Source organism: Pezoporus wallicus, unplaced genomic scaffold, assembly GCF_028554395.1.
Source record: "Pezoporus wallicus isolate ANWC-B61680 ecotype Strahan unplaced genomic scaffold, APGP_CSIRO_Pwel_v1 contig_12293, whole genome shotgun sequence".
Taxonomy (NCBI): Eukaryota; Metazoa; Chordata; class Aves; order Psittaciformes; family Psittacidae; genus Pezoporus; species Pezoporus wallicus.
The window spans coordinates 63,138-78,199 of record NW_026635930.1 but is presented as its reverse complement, the minus strand read 5'-3'; the positions used below and the strand labels follow the sequence as shown (position 1 = coordinate 78,199).

The 15,062-nt window shown below is 45.1% G+C and overlaps 3 protein-coding genes across 12 annotated transcripts in view; 2 read left to right on the top strand and 1 right to left on the bottom strand.

Moving 5' to 3' along the window:
• The window catches only part of PXK (PX domain containing serine/threonine kinase like), a 37,535-nt gene extending 35,990 nt beyond the window's left edge, over window positions 1-1,545 (top strand). For 2 of the 4 annotated variants that reach the window (XM_057398664.1, XM_057398663.1), the window contains exon 18: window positions 447-1,545. In XM_057398664.1, coding sequence (XP_057254647.1) covers window positions 447-655 — 209 coding nt within the window. In that variant the 3' untranslated portion in view covers window positions 656-1,545. The remainder of the gene's footprint in view (window positions 1-446) is intronic. The other 2 variants (XM_057398666.1, XM_057398665.1) reach the window with 1 other exon arrangement.
• PDHB (pyruvate dehydrogenase E1 subunit beta) lies at window positions 1,341-6,475 on the bottom strand. 2 transcript variants are annotated; one of them, XM_057398669.1, is made up of 9 exons: window positions 6,299-6,475; window positions 6,095-6,202; window positions 5,965-6,027; window positions 5,846-5,881; window positions 5,468-5,753; window positions 4,416-4,526; window positions 3,723-3,814; window positions 3,170-3,311; window positions 1,341-2,794 (listed from the first exon to the last, which is right to left on the bottom strand). In XM_057398669.1, the coding sequence occupies exons 1-9, from the start codon at window positions 6,437-6,439 to the stop codon at window positions 2,649-2,651; spliced, it is 1,125 nt and encodes a 374-aa protein (XP_057254652.1). In that variant the 5' UTR covers window positions 6,440-6,475; the 3' UTR covers window positions 1,341-2,648. The 2 variants fall into 2 exon arrangements, with proteins under 2 accessions (XP_057254652.1, XP_057254653.1); XM_057398670.1 differs by lacking the exon at window positions 3,170-3,311.
• Window positions 6,476-6,822: 347 nt separating this feature from the next.
• On the top strand, window positions 6,823-14,723 carry KCTD6 (potassium channel tetramerization domain containing 6). 6 transcript variants are annotated; one of them, XM_057398674.1, is made up of 3 exons: window positions 6,823-6,841; window positions 11,991-12,099; window positions 13,320-14,723. In XM_057398674.1, the coding sequence occupies exons 2-3, from the start codon at window positions 12,073-12,075 to the stop codon at window positions 14,004-14,006; spliced, it is 714 nt and encodes a 237-aa protein (XP_057254657.1). In that variant the 5' UTR covers window positions 6,823-6,841; window positions 11,991-12,072; the 3' UTR covers window positions 14,007-14,723. The 6 variants fall into 6 exon arrangements, with proteins under 6 accessions (XP_057254657.1, XP_057254655.1, XP_057254656.1 ...); XM_057398672.1 differs by lacking the exon at window positions 6,823-6,841 and adding an exon at window positions 8,887-9,085; XM_057398673.1 differs by lacking the exon at window positions 6,823-6,841 and adding an exon at window positions 8,887-9,091.
• Window positions 14,724-15,062: the final 339 nt, after the last annotated feature.

Below are 15,062 nucleotides of genomic sequence, written 5' to 3'. Positions count from 1 at the left end.
TTCCAGAAAACTCTATCTGCAGTTAGTATTGTAAAATTGGAGTATAATTCAACCAAGCAGTCATGTAAGTAAGAGCAGAGTGAGATTTACTTCCAGTCTTTGTTACTATTCATGACCCAAAGATCAAACTGCTTCACTGAGGACAAGCAAGACAAACTGAAGCTGAGAAGTCCTGTTAAGTGATCTCATGTTTGAGTCATGTTTTGCATCCCCAAGTTCTGAGGTTCTTCAGGCTTCCTTTTAGAGGCGTCTCAGATTACATAACCCACCCGCAGATAGAGGGATTTGATCACTTTGGCATTTTTCATGTTCTGTTCTTCACACTCCATTGGTATTTAAAGGATGACGTGACTAGAGCAGGACTGACCAAGTGCAGCTCAGCAGCTGCAGTGCTCTGTGGCAGGACCTCCTTGGCATACTCAAACTACATCTTCTCTCCTCAACAGGAGCATCATCGATACCCCCAGCACCGCCACCACCGCCACTGTCACCAGCAGCTCCTCCTCCTCCGAGTACAGAGGTACCAATGCAGCCAAGCCCAAGGCCTGATGTCAGCACAAGCCGAGGAGCCTTACTCAGCTCCATTCAGAACTTTCAGAAAGGAACTCTGAAGAAAACACAGACCTGCGACTACAGCGCTCCCAGGATCAGCTGAGGCTGCTGGACACATCAGGATTGAATTCCCTCTCCCTCTCCTGTGCTGTCTTGGAACAAGACCCTCCTGACCAGTGACTGATCCACCAGTGCGTTGTCACACTGTAGCTCTGTTTACCCTGTTTCAGCTTTCCTTGAGTAGCAGCACTGCCCTGGCTGAATCGCGTTGCCACGTTGCAATAAGCACTCTCCATTCTTCACTTGGTTTCAAGAACATTAGTCTCTAGCTACAGGTTCAGGAGCGCAGCAACTTCTATACAGCTGAATAAAAAATTGACACTTGCCATGATCATGGTAAATTAATGCATTTTTCCCAAGCTCTGTTCCACCCCTTTTTCCATACTACAGGTCTGTAGTTTTAGCCTGCTCAGATTTTCAGCTCCTTTCATGCACTTTTAACTCATCTTAATTCTTGCTGCATTGAATCAGCAAGTTTTGTTTTAGATAATCCACCCCCCCAATCCTTGAATCATACTGCACAGGTGAGGGAACTGGAGAATTACATCCTATTCCCACCCTCGTTGCTGGTGGAGTAAAAATGCTGTCTCATTAAACTTGTTTAAATGGCCATCCTACCTGTAACTCTAAGGGGAAGTGTTTTTAAATGAGGAAATGAGTTGAAAGGGGAGTTAACAGGGCACCGGGATATTATTCTTGATTTAGTTACATGCAAAGTTACTTCCAAGTTAATTCTAGAGCTTAAACTTTATTGAAAGAACCTTTTTTTTTTGATTTAAAACCTTAAACAAATTGCACTTTAAAGGATTAAAGATAATCCATTTTTTTAAATTCAAGTACATCCGTGTTTGTTACTATGCAGAGAATGTCTGTACAAAGTTTCATGCAACCTGTGATATCCAGTAATTTTTATTAAAATATTAATGGAATTCCTCCAGCAGTGTAGTGGTGGGTATGTTCACCCAGGATTGCACCTGAAGCCAGACTTCCTAAGAACCTAACAGCAGTTCTGCAAAAGGGAATACCCTGAAAGGTATTCCTGGCCCTTCATGGAAACAGGATCCGAGTTGTTCTGCTCCTGACAGAGGTAAGTAGGTCTCCTCTCCAGCAGTTCACTGGAAAGCCACCAGTGTTTGGGGCAAGCCAGGCTGATACAGGCAGCTCTCACTCTGTACCAGAAGCTACTGAACAAATCCCAGCAGAGCCCTCCCTGGACTGAACCCCGGTGTGCAGCCATCTACTGAAAGGCTGCTGCCACTTCCCCAGCTCTCCAAACATCATCTACACAACTGCTGCTTCAGAACTCAGTGAGTCTGAGTAAAATAGCTTATTTTGCACTGTAAGAACTACAGTTTGAGCATGCTGTTGTTAGCCCATGTGACACAAAGCATTTTTATCACTTAATGTGGCTGTTAGTAAAGAAAAATTGTGTAGCGTTTCCCATCACATACTGAAGAGAATTTTTATTAAATAAAGCTCTTGTGCAGAAGCTTTCCTGCATAAGCAGAGTGCTCAGAGTGCAGGGCCAAAGCCCCTCTGTACAAACAGCAGCACTTAACTGCTGAACTGCCAAGTGAGTTTTCACTCAGGCCTGTTTGATCCTTCACCTTTAATAAGCCTTGTGACCTGGGCTCCTAGGGAGCCACAGCATTCCAGGGCTCGCACTGGGGCCTCCCATTGCTCACTACAGTTCTTCCTTGAACCACCACTAAAGCCAGTTAACGCAGCTGGTCTGGTAATTAATTACAAGATAAGCAGAAATGGAGGATTTTTTCCTCACTCCAAGTTTACAACAGGATTTCTCCACATACAGTAGCACTAATCCACCCGTACTGTTGAACAAACAAGCATGGCCACACTGTTACTTACATGACATGTGGCTTAGAGGGTGACCCGGTATAAACATCCTGGGAGGTCCCCAGTACTTTCCCCACTATACAAAAGTTCATATAACTATACAACAGAAGTTATGCATACAACTTGCCCAACAACATAAACACTTCATAAAGCAGAACTTTAAAGCATGTATTTACAAATTAGATGTTCAGTACTTTCTTCACTGCAAATATTATGTCCTTCACTTGAGGCATGCTGTTATCTTCTAAGTTTTTTGCATAGGGCATAGGAACATCTGTACTGGTAACACGCACAGCTGGAGCATCCAGGTAGTTAAAGGCAGGTCCTGAAACAAGAGAGATGTCAGGTTGCTACACACGATGCTTTTCTCTCAATTCAATTTCTAAACCTTAATCTGATGAAACAATCCTGTTCCTGTAGCTCGAATATTCCAGAGAAAGCTGTTCTTGCTTATCTTCATGCACTATGGTTCAGACAAAACAATTCTATCCTGCTTCTCTCACAGTCAAGTTCCTGGGATAAGGACTACTTCCAATGAAGATGAGCTGGATCCACCCTGTGAAAATCTCTGGAGCAAGACATCTAGGCTCAAGCTCCTCAGATCTAGAATCCTAACTTTGTATTCATCTGGCTTTATCAAGAAGTCATCAGGATTTAGACTACAGACTGTGACCAACACATGTAACAGCAAAACTCATACCCTCCATGATCCTGGCACAGATTTCAGCTCCTACTCCAAATTGTGGCCAACCTCCTTCTACAGTTATTAGATGGTTTGTCTTCACAATGCTGGCTTCCACTGCTTCGATATCCATTGGTCGGATGGTACGCATGTTTATAACCTGGGGAGAAAGACTCTGAGTTCTGCTATGATCTAAGCCTGTCAGTTACTACTTAATAAAAGGATTACAGTGTCCTTTAGCACTTTCATCTATTCTCACTGAAGACAAGACCTAACATGAATAACATTTCTAACTTTTTATTCTGGCAGAGACTCTGAGGAACAGTTTCTGATGACTCCTGGAAAATCCTTGATAGGTGAGTCTTGCTATATCAAGATCCAACCATACTAACACACACTGTCATTGTTCTGGTTCCCATACAGCTGGGTCACTCTCAAAATCATCAGTAGTTCTGCCTTGTGTGATGAAAAGGTCAGATGCAGAACCATGAAATGCCCATGGTGTTAAGGCACTTAAAAGATTTTTTTCCGCACTTCAGGAAGAGAGAAAAGCAACAGAAATCTCACCCACCTCACACTCTACACCTTCTTTGGCAAGTACAGAAGCTGCTTCCATACAGTGTCCAACAAGTCTTGAGTGTGACACTAATGTAATATGAGTTCCTAAAACAGAAACAAGGGTTAAAAAATAACCCCTTAAAAAGCTCTTTTTCTAGACCTCAAGCTCCTTTCAAGGTAAAGTTAGGCGTTCCTTGGAAATTTAAGTTCCTTAGGTTTATTTAAAATCCTCACTATTCTGTGCCCATACACAGCATAAAGAATGGCAACAGCAGGACTCTACTAAAACACGTATTTTATCCTTTAATTCAGGGAACTGGAGAGACTACTTAATAGTTTTCAGATTCTCCTTTTCAAACATTCATATAATTCAGTGGTAAACGATGAACAAAGTGACAGAAACGCTACAATGATCTCTTTGCATTCTTGACAAAAATTACATACTAAGGTGAGGACAAGACGCTTTTCAGCCATCATGGAACAAATCCTTTGGAAGGTTACAGTTTTAGGTAAAATACAGAGAATAAGGTGATCTTTCTTTATATGGGCAACATACAATAAAGCACTCTACTGGATAAAGTAATATTTCAACACTTAACATTTGAAATACTTCTCTCTCATAAAAACTGTATTCTGAATAGCTATGAGGTTAAAAAAGGTCCCCAGGCAGTTCAGTTAACAAGGAAATAAACTATTCTCAGCTTACCTTGCCTTTCTATTTTAGCTTTTCCAATTGGAATAACGAAGTCCTTTGACTGTGCCTGCTCAGACAGTTCAAAAGGAACACCATACAGCAACTCATTTTCCAGCATCACAACTAGAAGAAAACATATTTGGATTAATGTATATGTCTGCAGGCACGGGACTGTCCTGACACTAACAGTACTGCAGCAGACTCACTCACTGTGCTAAACCCATTGGGCAAGAAGGACTTGAGCATGTTTGCAGAAGCAATTAAAATAAATCACAGTCTTTACTTCATAGAATCACAGACTGGTTTGGGCTGTAAGGACCTTAAAGCACATCCAGTTCCAACCCCCCACCATAGGCAGGTTGCTCCAAGCCCCATTCAACCTGGCCTTGAACACTGCCAGGGATGGACCAGCCGCAACCTCTCTGGGCACCCTGTGCCAGCGCCTCAGCACCCTCACAGGGAGGCACATCTGCCTAAGAGCTCATCTCAGCCCAGTTAAAGCCATTCCCCTTATCCAAAGTCCCTCTCCAGGTTTCTTGTAGTAGGCTGATTTTAAAAAATTGTCTACAATGAGATCAGGTGTTTAACTTTGGTACATGATGGCAGAATCACCCATTTTAGAAAGGTCTTACATTTTGCATGTATGTTTGTGAAAAATAAAGATGGAGGTTGCCCTGCTTTTAATGACATTCTGAATTTATCATCTGAATTTCATTATCTATAAAAATTACTTATATGGACACTGTGTAAGCAGGAATTCCTCCCGATTTATCCTTTTTAACCCCCTTTACAATAGGTTCATAAATGTTTCTAACCTTCCTGACTGGTACCAAACCAGCACTAAAGATACAGAGCTGTGACAACAGCACAAAGCTAATCTACTGCTAATAAAGGAAGTGACTGTTAGGAAAATAATAAATACTTCTGTGCCTTTCTAAGTACCCTGAACCTGAGTGGTTTAGGGTTTAATAATCTTGTTTTGTTTTAAATGGGGCAGGAGGGGAAGCCTGACATTTTCTTTGAGGATCAGGTGCGAGGTATTACCACTATCTGCCTGTATTCACCTGGATTATCGTCCCGGATGGCTGCTTTCAGCAGACCTTTGGCATCTTCTGCGCTCCAAGGACTAACAACTTTCAGTCCCGGGCAGTGCCCGTACCAAGCAGCGAAGCACTGGGAGTGCTGGGCAGCCACTCCAGCTGATGCCCCGTTGGGGCCCCGGAAGACAATGGGAACACCGATTAATCCTGCAGACATGTAACAGGTCTTGGCAGCTGAGTTTATGACCTGATCAATCGCTTGCATGGAGAAGTTGAATGTCATGAATTCACACACCGGTCTCAGTCCCGCCTGTTAAATATATTTATGTATATTAGTATGCTTTAACGTAGAAATAGGTTTAATTTTTTAAATTGGAAGTAGAGAAATGCACGTTTACAAACCATAGCAGCACCAACAGCAATTCCTGCGAAGCCCATCTGAAAGAGAAGGAAACCAAAGGGGGTAAGTGCTGGGGGAACAACTGAAGGCAGCGCCAGGGTAGGAGACAGGAGAGTCTCACCTCCGAGATCGGAGTGTCGATCACCCTCTTGTCCCCGTACTTCTTCCAGAGGCCCCTCGAGATCTGGAAGGAGAGAGAAGTCAGCGCCCGCCCGAGGCCCTTTCACGGCTTGGTAACGGTACCAACGTACCTTGTAGGCGCCATCGTACTGGGCCACCTCCTCGCCGAGCAGGAAGACGCGCTCGTCCCTCTCCAGCTCCTCATCCAGCGCCTGGTTCAGTGCATCCCGCACAGTCACCTGTGAGACAGTGGAGCCGGTGGGGCAAGGCCTCGCCTCCCCTGAGGGGGACACGAGCCCGTTTCCCCCAGTTCCCTCTTTCGAGCTCGCTGTTACCTGTATGGCGGCTGGCGCGGAGACACGCAGCCCCCTGCGATGCTGGAGCAAGCGCCCGCCGGTGCAGCCGTGCGGCGGGATGCGGGTGAGGCGGGATCCCAGCGGGGCCAGGTGCCGCAATACCGCCACAGCCGCCGCCATCTTGCCCGTGTCCTCTAGCGCCGCCGGACCGTCGGCGCCGCCGGTGACGCCGAGGCCCCGCCCCGCGCGGCCTGGCGAGCCGTCTCGCCCCGCCCACCCAGAGCTCTCGCGAGAACACCCGGCGCGGTGTTTAAACGCCACTTCCGGGTCCCTTCGGCAGTGGTAGTAGTGGTAGCTGCGCTCGGCTGGGACCGCCGTGCCCCCCACCTGCGCTGAGGAGGGAGCTGCATGGCCCGGGGTTGAGCTCCCTGCCCTCGGCCACCGCTTCGCCTTTTAGCGACGCGGCTGCTCGGGCCAGGCGGCTCCCACCCCGCTTGGGGACCCGGTACGGCGGCCTTACGGGAGCGGCGCTTCGGTGCTCCGCGGCCCGGCGGCGCCCGCCCCTCGCCCCACAAACGTGAGGTGGTGCGGCTTTTGTGGGGCGTGGCTTGGTCAGGACACGCCCTCGCCCCTGCCTGCCGGCGTTGGCGGCTCCGCTTTGCTCTCGTGTTCCGCTGTCCCCGCCGTAGCCGGCCTCTGCCTCAGCGACGGGAGCTGCTCCCGTGAGTGCCGGGCAGGGCCGCCGCAGGACTGGGGGGCGCGGGGCCGGGCGCCCCGGGAGGCGGGCAACGCTTTAGGGCGGGACGGCCCCATCCCGGGAGGGTGTGAGGTGCAGGGCATGGGTTTGGGCTCCCGGGGTCTTTTCGGTGCCGGGGAAGGGCTACGGGGTGGGATACCGGGGACCCGATGTTAGGGTAGGGGTGGGACAGCTGGTGCGTGGGTCCTGCATCTAGTTGGGGTGGGGGAAGGAGCTGGGGTGCGAGACAGCGTACGCGGTGATCTCTTGTCAGGGAGGGTGCAGGTATGTGGGTCTTGCCCCACGCAAAGAGGGGAATGGGTTCTTTTGCTGTACCGGGGGGAGGAGGCAGAGCTGGGACACTGTTGCGGGGTGGGGAGAAGGCTGTGGGCTTATGGGTCACTTGCAGGGGGGAGGTAAAATGTCTGGGTTCATTTCCAGCATCTTTGCTGAATCATTGTGATTTTGGGGAGAGTTCCTCCACCATGAGCTCGCTGGTTCCTCTGTGATGGAAATTAGTGCTTCCCATCTCCTGTTGAAGACCTGGACCCCTCTTTGGCCTGGGCTCACAGGAGGGACTTCTGCCCCTATCTTGCTGCATTGCTCTTTGATCCATGCTCATGCTGAGCCCCACTGGTGTGGGCAGGGAGGCTTGGTGTTTCTGACACTTGCCTTCCTCTAGAACTGTTTGGAGACATATTTCCACACAGAACCAACTAGTGGTTAGTTCCTAAGAAGCAAAATACATGGGTAAAACCCAACTGCTGTGAGGGATGCTTTAAGCCTGGGTGCCTGGGGTTACTTCAGCAGCATAGGGTCAGCAGGACCAGGTTAGATACAAGTGTCTTCTTTTGGCTCTCGTGAGAGGAGAACCCAAGTGATACAGTGATGTAGGCTCTTCAGACTAGCAATTAAAATGAAAGTTTGGAACCTGGTCTTAAACCAGGATGTAACAGAGCTCCTCAGGGGTGGGAAGGAAACTTTGGGATCTTGGAATTTATAGTGAGGCAATTAGACATGAATGAGTGAGAATACTGAGTGGCTGGTGTGAGCGTTTTTCCCTCTTATCTGGGGTGAAGACTAAGTATTAGTAAAGAAAATTAAAAAACAAACAAAAAAAAACCTAAAAAGCAAGAAGTGAGTTAATTTTTAATTATCTATTAGTTGTTATAAACTTGACGTGGTGATGGGTGCTTTCTGTAGTGAAGCTGATCTGATTTGCCAGAAGGTTTGATAACTGGTTGTTTTAAGAGCTTGCCTCCTCCTCACTCCCTTAGGGTGGCAGAGTGTTGAAGCCTCATGGGTTCACTCTGCAGACTTGTCTTGCTGTACAGTGTGATGGAGTGCAGTCATCTCTGGTGCTAGTTAGTTTTTGTCAGTTCAGGTGAGTAACTGATAATGATTTATAATAAAAACTTGCCTTTCAAATGTTATGGCTGCCTGGGGAATAAAAAGGTTGTCTATGTACAGTGTAGCTATGCTGAGGGCAGGAGTTCCTTTTCATCTTTGGAGATCTAAATGTGAGAGGCAGGGAGCTCACCAAGTGGGTGAGTAGCTTGAAATACCAGGTGTATTTATCTGTATAAGCAGTTAAACAGTTTGTGTGGATGTTAAACAGCTTGTGTTGTTATACTGATACCAAAGTGTCTATTAAAGATGGTGCCACAAGTAAATCCTTTAATTCTTTTGTTGGAAAGACTAGATGAAAACCATTTAGAGCAAACCAGGTGGTGCATGACTTGACTTTTAACTGTTGGTCTGTTTCTGCTCCTCCTTCAAGTAACTGCATGTAGTGCCAGTGCAATGGGTTTCTCCAGGTGCAGTGTGTAGCCTGTGGCCTTGACCAACTGCAATGCACATGGTCTCGGGAATGCTGCCACCATCCCCTGTCCTGCCTAAGCCCGTGTGTGTGTTCACAGAAGCAGAAGTTCAGCTGACTCTTACTTGCTTTCTCTGAATTCCAGCTTGCAGAATGGTTTCACGTTAGCAGCTCTGTCCTGGGAGAAGCCCTGCTGAAGTTAACAGGAATACCTGTTGTAGTAGTGTTGCTTGTGAAGAGCCTTGTGATCCTCTGAGTCATAACATATGAAGTAAGAGTGAGCATTTTATAAATGCAGGTATCCAATCTGGTATACTAAGTATAAAATGATGACTTGAGTATTTTTCTTGAAACGTACTTGCTTCTCATTTTGTATTACTAGTTTGTGATGTGCTTGGCTGCTGCAAGCAGCTGTAATGACCATGTTAATGCTGTGTATCTTCTTGCTGCTTACAGAAGCAGTTCAATGAAAGCAGGACTGTGGTTTCACGCAATCGGTACGCTTCTGCTCTCACCAAAGAGTGACATCCCATTTGGCTTAAATGGTATCAGCAATTTGTCTGAATTTCGTCTTGCGTGACTTTTTCTTATGGTTATTAAAGGCAGGCTGTGTTTGGGATATGGCTGCATGTCATCTCTTATCTGCTGTCTGGACATGAGTAGCCACGTTAGCGAGGCTGCCCCTGGGTGCAATGTGGTGTTGTCTGACACAAGGACAAGAGCTGGCCTGAGGCAGTGCATCCCAGGGTACAGATGGAGTGAGTGTCTGCCCACCCCCATGGATGCACCATCATACTTCATTCAGGAAGAATATCAAGCATCATTGGAAGGGTGTACATCATGAAGGGTGTATGTCCTTATCCTTCTGGTGACATGCTTTGCTACTACTTACCTCAGGTTGCACCTGAACAGAGTTATTTTTGCCTGTGAAGTCTAGAAATTCAGAGCTCCCAGGCTGATGAGAGAAGTTGTGATCACACAAGCATTTTCAGGTGGCCTCCTGGTATCATCTGTTTGTATTGTGCGCCCTGCTCCAGCACTGGTCTGCGTGTACCAAATGATTCTAGGTTCTTAGGCAAACGTCGGTGAGGTTTCTCAGCGCCACTTCTGTGTCAAGGGTGGGTTTGCTTCAGCAGACTGCTCGTAAGTTATTGACTCCAGTGTTATGTAGCAGTGCTGTGATCAAAGATTGGTTCATGCCTTCATATAGACAGCATTATCTGTTTCTTGCCCTGATAGTCTTGATTCATCTGTAGTGTGGTTTTAGATGCTGACCAAAATAATGTAACTGATGGACATTGTCTTTGGAATATTCTGACTATATAATTGAAGTTAATTTTATTAACACTGCAGATCTCCTCTGTCATGATTACTAGGGAAGTTTCTGGGCTGGCTGCATCAGTTCACTTTCAAGTGAATGTTGCTTTGACTATCAGAAGCTTGGACCAGTCTCTCCTATCATTTTAATGCATCTATGTGTTATACTTGACCAGAATAACACCTGTAAGTGCTGGAATCGAAAAGGCATGGGCTGCTGATAAAGTTAATGGGCTGTACTTGAATGACAATCCCAAATAAAGAAAACCTGAATGAATGCACTTCTTGATTTGTGAACAGTTTAAATAACATAATTACAGAGGCTGGCAAAAGAGCTGGCCTTCCAGGTTTATCTGCTGTCGGGCTGTGCTTTAATGTACTTTCTTGAGGCATGCTCTGTCTCTAATTTGTAAAAATAGGATCCTGGTATGACTAGTTCTGTATCTGAGTATTCCTTCGTCTTCTGTTGTCTCACCTCATGATTTTCATATAGTGATTTGGGTTTTTCTACTCTTTCATACATCTGAGGCATAGCTGAGGCTTTGCTTGTGCTGCCGCCCCTGAATGCCTGATCTCCTGGACCCTGTTGTGTCCAGGCTATAGGATTGGATGGGATAACACAGCCCAGAGAGGTGGGATGTGCGGCCTTGTTCTGTGGTGAATGAGGCCAACTTGTTTTGCTGCAGTGAGAAGGGCAAGAAACTTTTTGGTTGGGAACTAACTGTGGACCTTCAGTTGGTTTGGAATGTAGGGCTCTGGCTGGGCTTGATCTTTGTGCTGCTTTTAGCTGGGTGCCTGCGTGTTGAAGTTTGCTAGTAAAGAGGATGGAAGCAGAAGTCTTGGTAACTGTGTGGTCTGTAAGATGTAAAAATAAACAAAGCTGCGAAGCTGTACCCTACTTAAAACAGACTGACCTAAATTTCCAGCAATTCTAGCAGTGAGGCAGGCTCTGGGTAGGGATAAAGGCTTATTGGTGACTGGCTTCTGGTCCGTTCATCACTTGACATGGTTGGCAGGCCACTTTTGGAAAACCTCCACTGGTGTCTGGAGTCATTCACTCCCACCCTCCACCTCAAGTTGCACAACCTGGGCTTTGTATTTCTCTTGGTGTGCTTGTGTTGAGAGGGTCCCCTTGTTATGCAAGTCAGCAGTTCAGGGACAGGGAAGTCAAACCAAGAATCACTTCTCAAATTGCTTTTGTTGGGGCGTTGTTGAAAACATGTTTGATGTTCTCTGGCTTGTCCCTGAAGAGATTTCTTTTGAGGGTGCCTATGTGTCTGTGAAGTCCATTCACATTGTAGTTTAATGTTCTTGCTATCAATTGCAGTTCTCCACTGCTGAATTATTTATTTTACAGAGATACTTTTTTTCTGCTTGTTGCTCATTGACTTTCATGCTTGATTTATTCTTCTGTGCAGTTTAAAACTGGAGCATGGAAGTTCTGACAATATAAACAAATCACATGTATGATCAGTGGTGGCTAAATCAACTTTTTTAATTGGGAAAAGAACATCTGTCTTTCGAAGTACTCACAGTTTCCCAGGTGAAAGGCAGTCTGGAAATGTATGTTATCCTCGGAAGCAGATTGCATGTCATTTAACAAAACTGGGATGGTCAGACAGCCAGCGGAGTGGTTATCTATGTGCTCTGGAGGCAGTCCTGTAGGTAGCATGAAGGGAGAAGGTGGGAAAAGCATGTTTGTAGATTCCCTTGCTAATGTGGTTTTGTAGCTGAATGCTCTGCTGGCAGAAAGCCTACCTTTGATTAGGAAGCATTCCCCTTGGTGGTTGTTCTAGGTACTGATGGTCTGCCATGTTTTGTTCTTTGTTTTGTGTTTTTGTGTGTGCTTTTTCCTGCAGGGAGATAAGAGGAGGTAAATCGTGTATGCTTTCAGCAGCCTTCTGTTAAACTTGGAATACCATAGTTCAAGCAATTGAACAGATGGATAATGGAGACTGGGGATATATGGTAAGTGCGTATGGAGCCTGTGGAAGTGTGCACTGTGTGGGGCAGCTAGGCTTTTGAGACCTTACAGTAAGAGTTCTTCCAGATCTGTCTTGGGTATAGATCCAGAGCTTCAGTCGTGAGGAAAAAAAGCTGTGTATGTTACAATAGCTTACTTACATTCTCTGGAGTGCTTTACCTCATGTGCTGGTTGTGAGATAGCTCAGGTTCATGTTTCCTAGGTGCAATCAGTGAGTACCTAAGTGTTGCCTTAAGCTCACTGTTACTGTTTTCCTAACGCACAAAGGCAGAAAATAGTGCTTCCTGCCTGTGATTTTAAGGACTTTGTAATTTTATTTATGAAGGAAAAATATTTTTCTTTGCAAACCCTGCCTCGAACTAGACAAGTGCATCTCATTTTTCTCCTTTTCTCCTTTTCTAAACATTCTGCTGCCATGCATATGTCTCTTTTCTCTGGCTGGCCTCAGTCCTAGTTGTTAGGATTGGTGGCCAGATGGGATTTATGTTCCTTTCTCTCTTGCTTCCTCATGTGCTATTTGGAAGCCGATGCAGAGAGGTTGTGCTCTGCCTCCCTCTTCTACATTTACTAATAAATGTCTTTTTAGACTTAAAAGCTGAAAGGTTTTTTTTTTTTTGTTTGCTTGTTTTAATGATGCCTCTGAACCAGAGCATGGATTATGTTGTTTGTGAGCTCTTGGTCTTGTGTCTAAACTTGCACTGTCATCCTGTTTTGAAGGAGAGAAAGAAGCTTAGGACTTGTTCAGCTGATTTTTTTTCTTTCTTTTTTTTTTTTCCTTTTATTTTTTTTCCCCCTTTTTGTTTGGTCTAGAATGGTACATTGTAAAAGTAAGTAACACTGCTGGGCCGCATTCAGACTAACTTGTTATTCAGGAAATATCTCTCTTCTCATTTCCCCATCTTTAGAATAGGAAAAAACTTTGTTGCCCAAATGCAAAACTTGCTTCTGTGGCAGCAGCTCAGTTGTTAAGATTTCTAAAGCATTCTGGAAATGTGCATTCTGAATGTTAACTATCACCCTGTCTAGTTGCCAGTTGTGCCTTGTTGCTAGGTGGCTTGGATTTGTTTGGGTTTCAACACCGCTTAAAGGCTTCGGATAGAAGTGCGATTCTCTGCAGAGCCTGCAGTTTTTGCCATGTGTGTCAGTGAGGTGACTGAATCTTCTTGTGGTGGCTTGATAAACTCTGCAATTTCTCTCTTTCTAGATGACTGATCCAGTCACGCTAAATGTGGGTGGACACATGTATACGACATCCCTCACAACTCTAACGAGATATCCTGACTCAATGCTTGGGGCCATGTTCAGGGGAGACTTCCCCACTGCCAGGGACTCTCAGGGCAATTACTTTATTGACAGAGATGGACCACTTTTCCGTTATGTTCTTAACTTTTTAAGGACCTCAGAGCTCACTTTGCCCCTGGACTTCAAGGAGTTTGACCTGCTGCGGAAGGAAGCAGACTTCTATCAGATTGAACCACTCATTCAGTGTCTTAATGACCCCAAACCACTGTATCCCGTGGATACCTTTGAGGAGGTGGTGGAGCTGTCCAGCACCCGGAAGCTTTCCAAGTACTCCAACCCAGTGGCTGTAATCATCACACAGCTCACTATCACCACAAAAGTCCATTCATTACTGGAAGGCATTTCAAACCACTTCACAAAGTGGAATAAGCATATGATGGACACCAGGGACTGCCAGGTTTCCTTCACTTTTGGGCCGTGCGATTACCACCAAGAAGTGTCACTCAGAGTCCACCTCATGGAGTACATCACAAAGCAAGGCTTCACAATCAGGAATACCAGAGTTCATCATATGAGTGAACGGGCCAATGAGAACACAGTGGAGCATAACTGGACTTTCTGTAGACTGGCAAGGAAAACAGATGACTGATTCTGGCTCTCCAGGAGCCGCTTCAGTGATTATCAACCTCACTGGACAGTAATCCCAAGAGAATCTGGGTTTTGACTAAAGCAACAATGTGGGCTTTTTTTTATACGACTATTTATTGTTTCTTAGTAAGGACTGGAGGAGTTCCCTTCTCCAGCAGCTCTGTCCTTTTGTCCTGTTCTGAAAAGAAAACCGTGCATGTGCCTGTTCAGTCAAGACACCTTTTTGTTTGAAAGAGGGAGTCCGAAGAATTAGTCCAATAGGGTATTTTATGTCATTAACACAATTCTCTGAGTCAAAAGTGCTAAAATTACCTCTGTTTAAAATGGCTTCTAATCCATCTAACATGATGACACTGGGAGCAAGAAACAAAAAAGAATTTAAAATGCAGTTGGGGAAAAGCTGCTATCATGTAGTCTAATTTAGTTTCTAAATAAATAAACAGTATTGTAATATTTTAGGAAAACAAATTCCTCCCTTTTAAAAGTACTTGATAAGTACAGTTTCTTACAGTTATGACAACTGTTTCTTTCTATGCATATAAATCAAGCAACCAAATATTATCTGTAGCCATGGAAATATGATTAGAAATATTTATATTGGATTCTAAATGCAAAATGTCCCTGTGGTAGAATTAATATTTTTAATGCCTGGTGCAATATTATTCCCAAGTGTAATGCCTGCCAGCAAGAAGCTAATAAAAATGTGAAATACAGAATACTATTTTGTATTTTCTTTTTGTCTTCTAGAACTCTTAATACTTCAAAAAACTAAAACCAACCAACTAAAAAAACCCATCCAAACCCTGTTTTTCTGTGCTGCAGAGTAGTTCAGATGCTCCGGTAGGGTTCCATTCTCCTCCATTACTGATGCACTTTGTGCCTTTTTATATTGATTCAGCTGCCCTCATTATAGAATAAACTGTGTTTTGAGAATTGCATTATGACTAACAGAAAGATGCCAAGTATTTGTCCTGCCTAAAGGGGTAGGGATAGAGGCAACAAAGAGCCTGAGTAGCTGCTAAGGATTGTTACCTGGTTTGTCAGTGATTTATCTAAC

Coding starts and splice junctions, on each gene's coding strand:
- PDHB (XM_057398669.1), bottom strand. CDS start 6,439: ATGGCGGCGGCTGTGGCGGTATTGCGGCACCTGGCCCCGCTGGGATCC. Junction 5,882..5,964: donor TCGACACTCCGATCTCGGAG/GTGAGACTCTCC, acceptor CTTCTCTTTCAG/ATGGGCTTCGCAGGAATTGC. Junction 3,312..3,722: donor AAGAAGGTGTAGAGTGTGAG/GTGGGTGAGATT, acceptor CTTTCTCCCCAG/GTTATAAACATGCGTACCAT.
- KCTD6 (XM_057398674.1), top strand. CDS start 12,073: ATGGATAATGGAGACTGGGGATATATG. Junction 12,100..13,319: donor ATGGAGACTGGGGATATATG/GTAAGTGCGTAT, acceptor CTCTCTTTCTAG/ATGACTGATCCAGTCACGCT.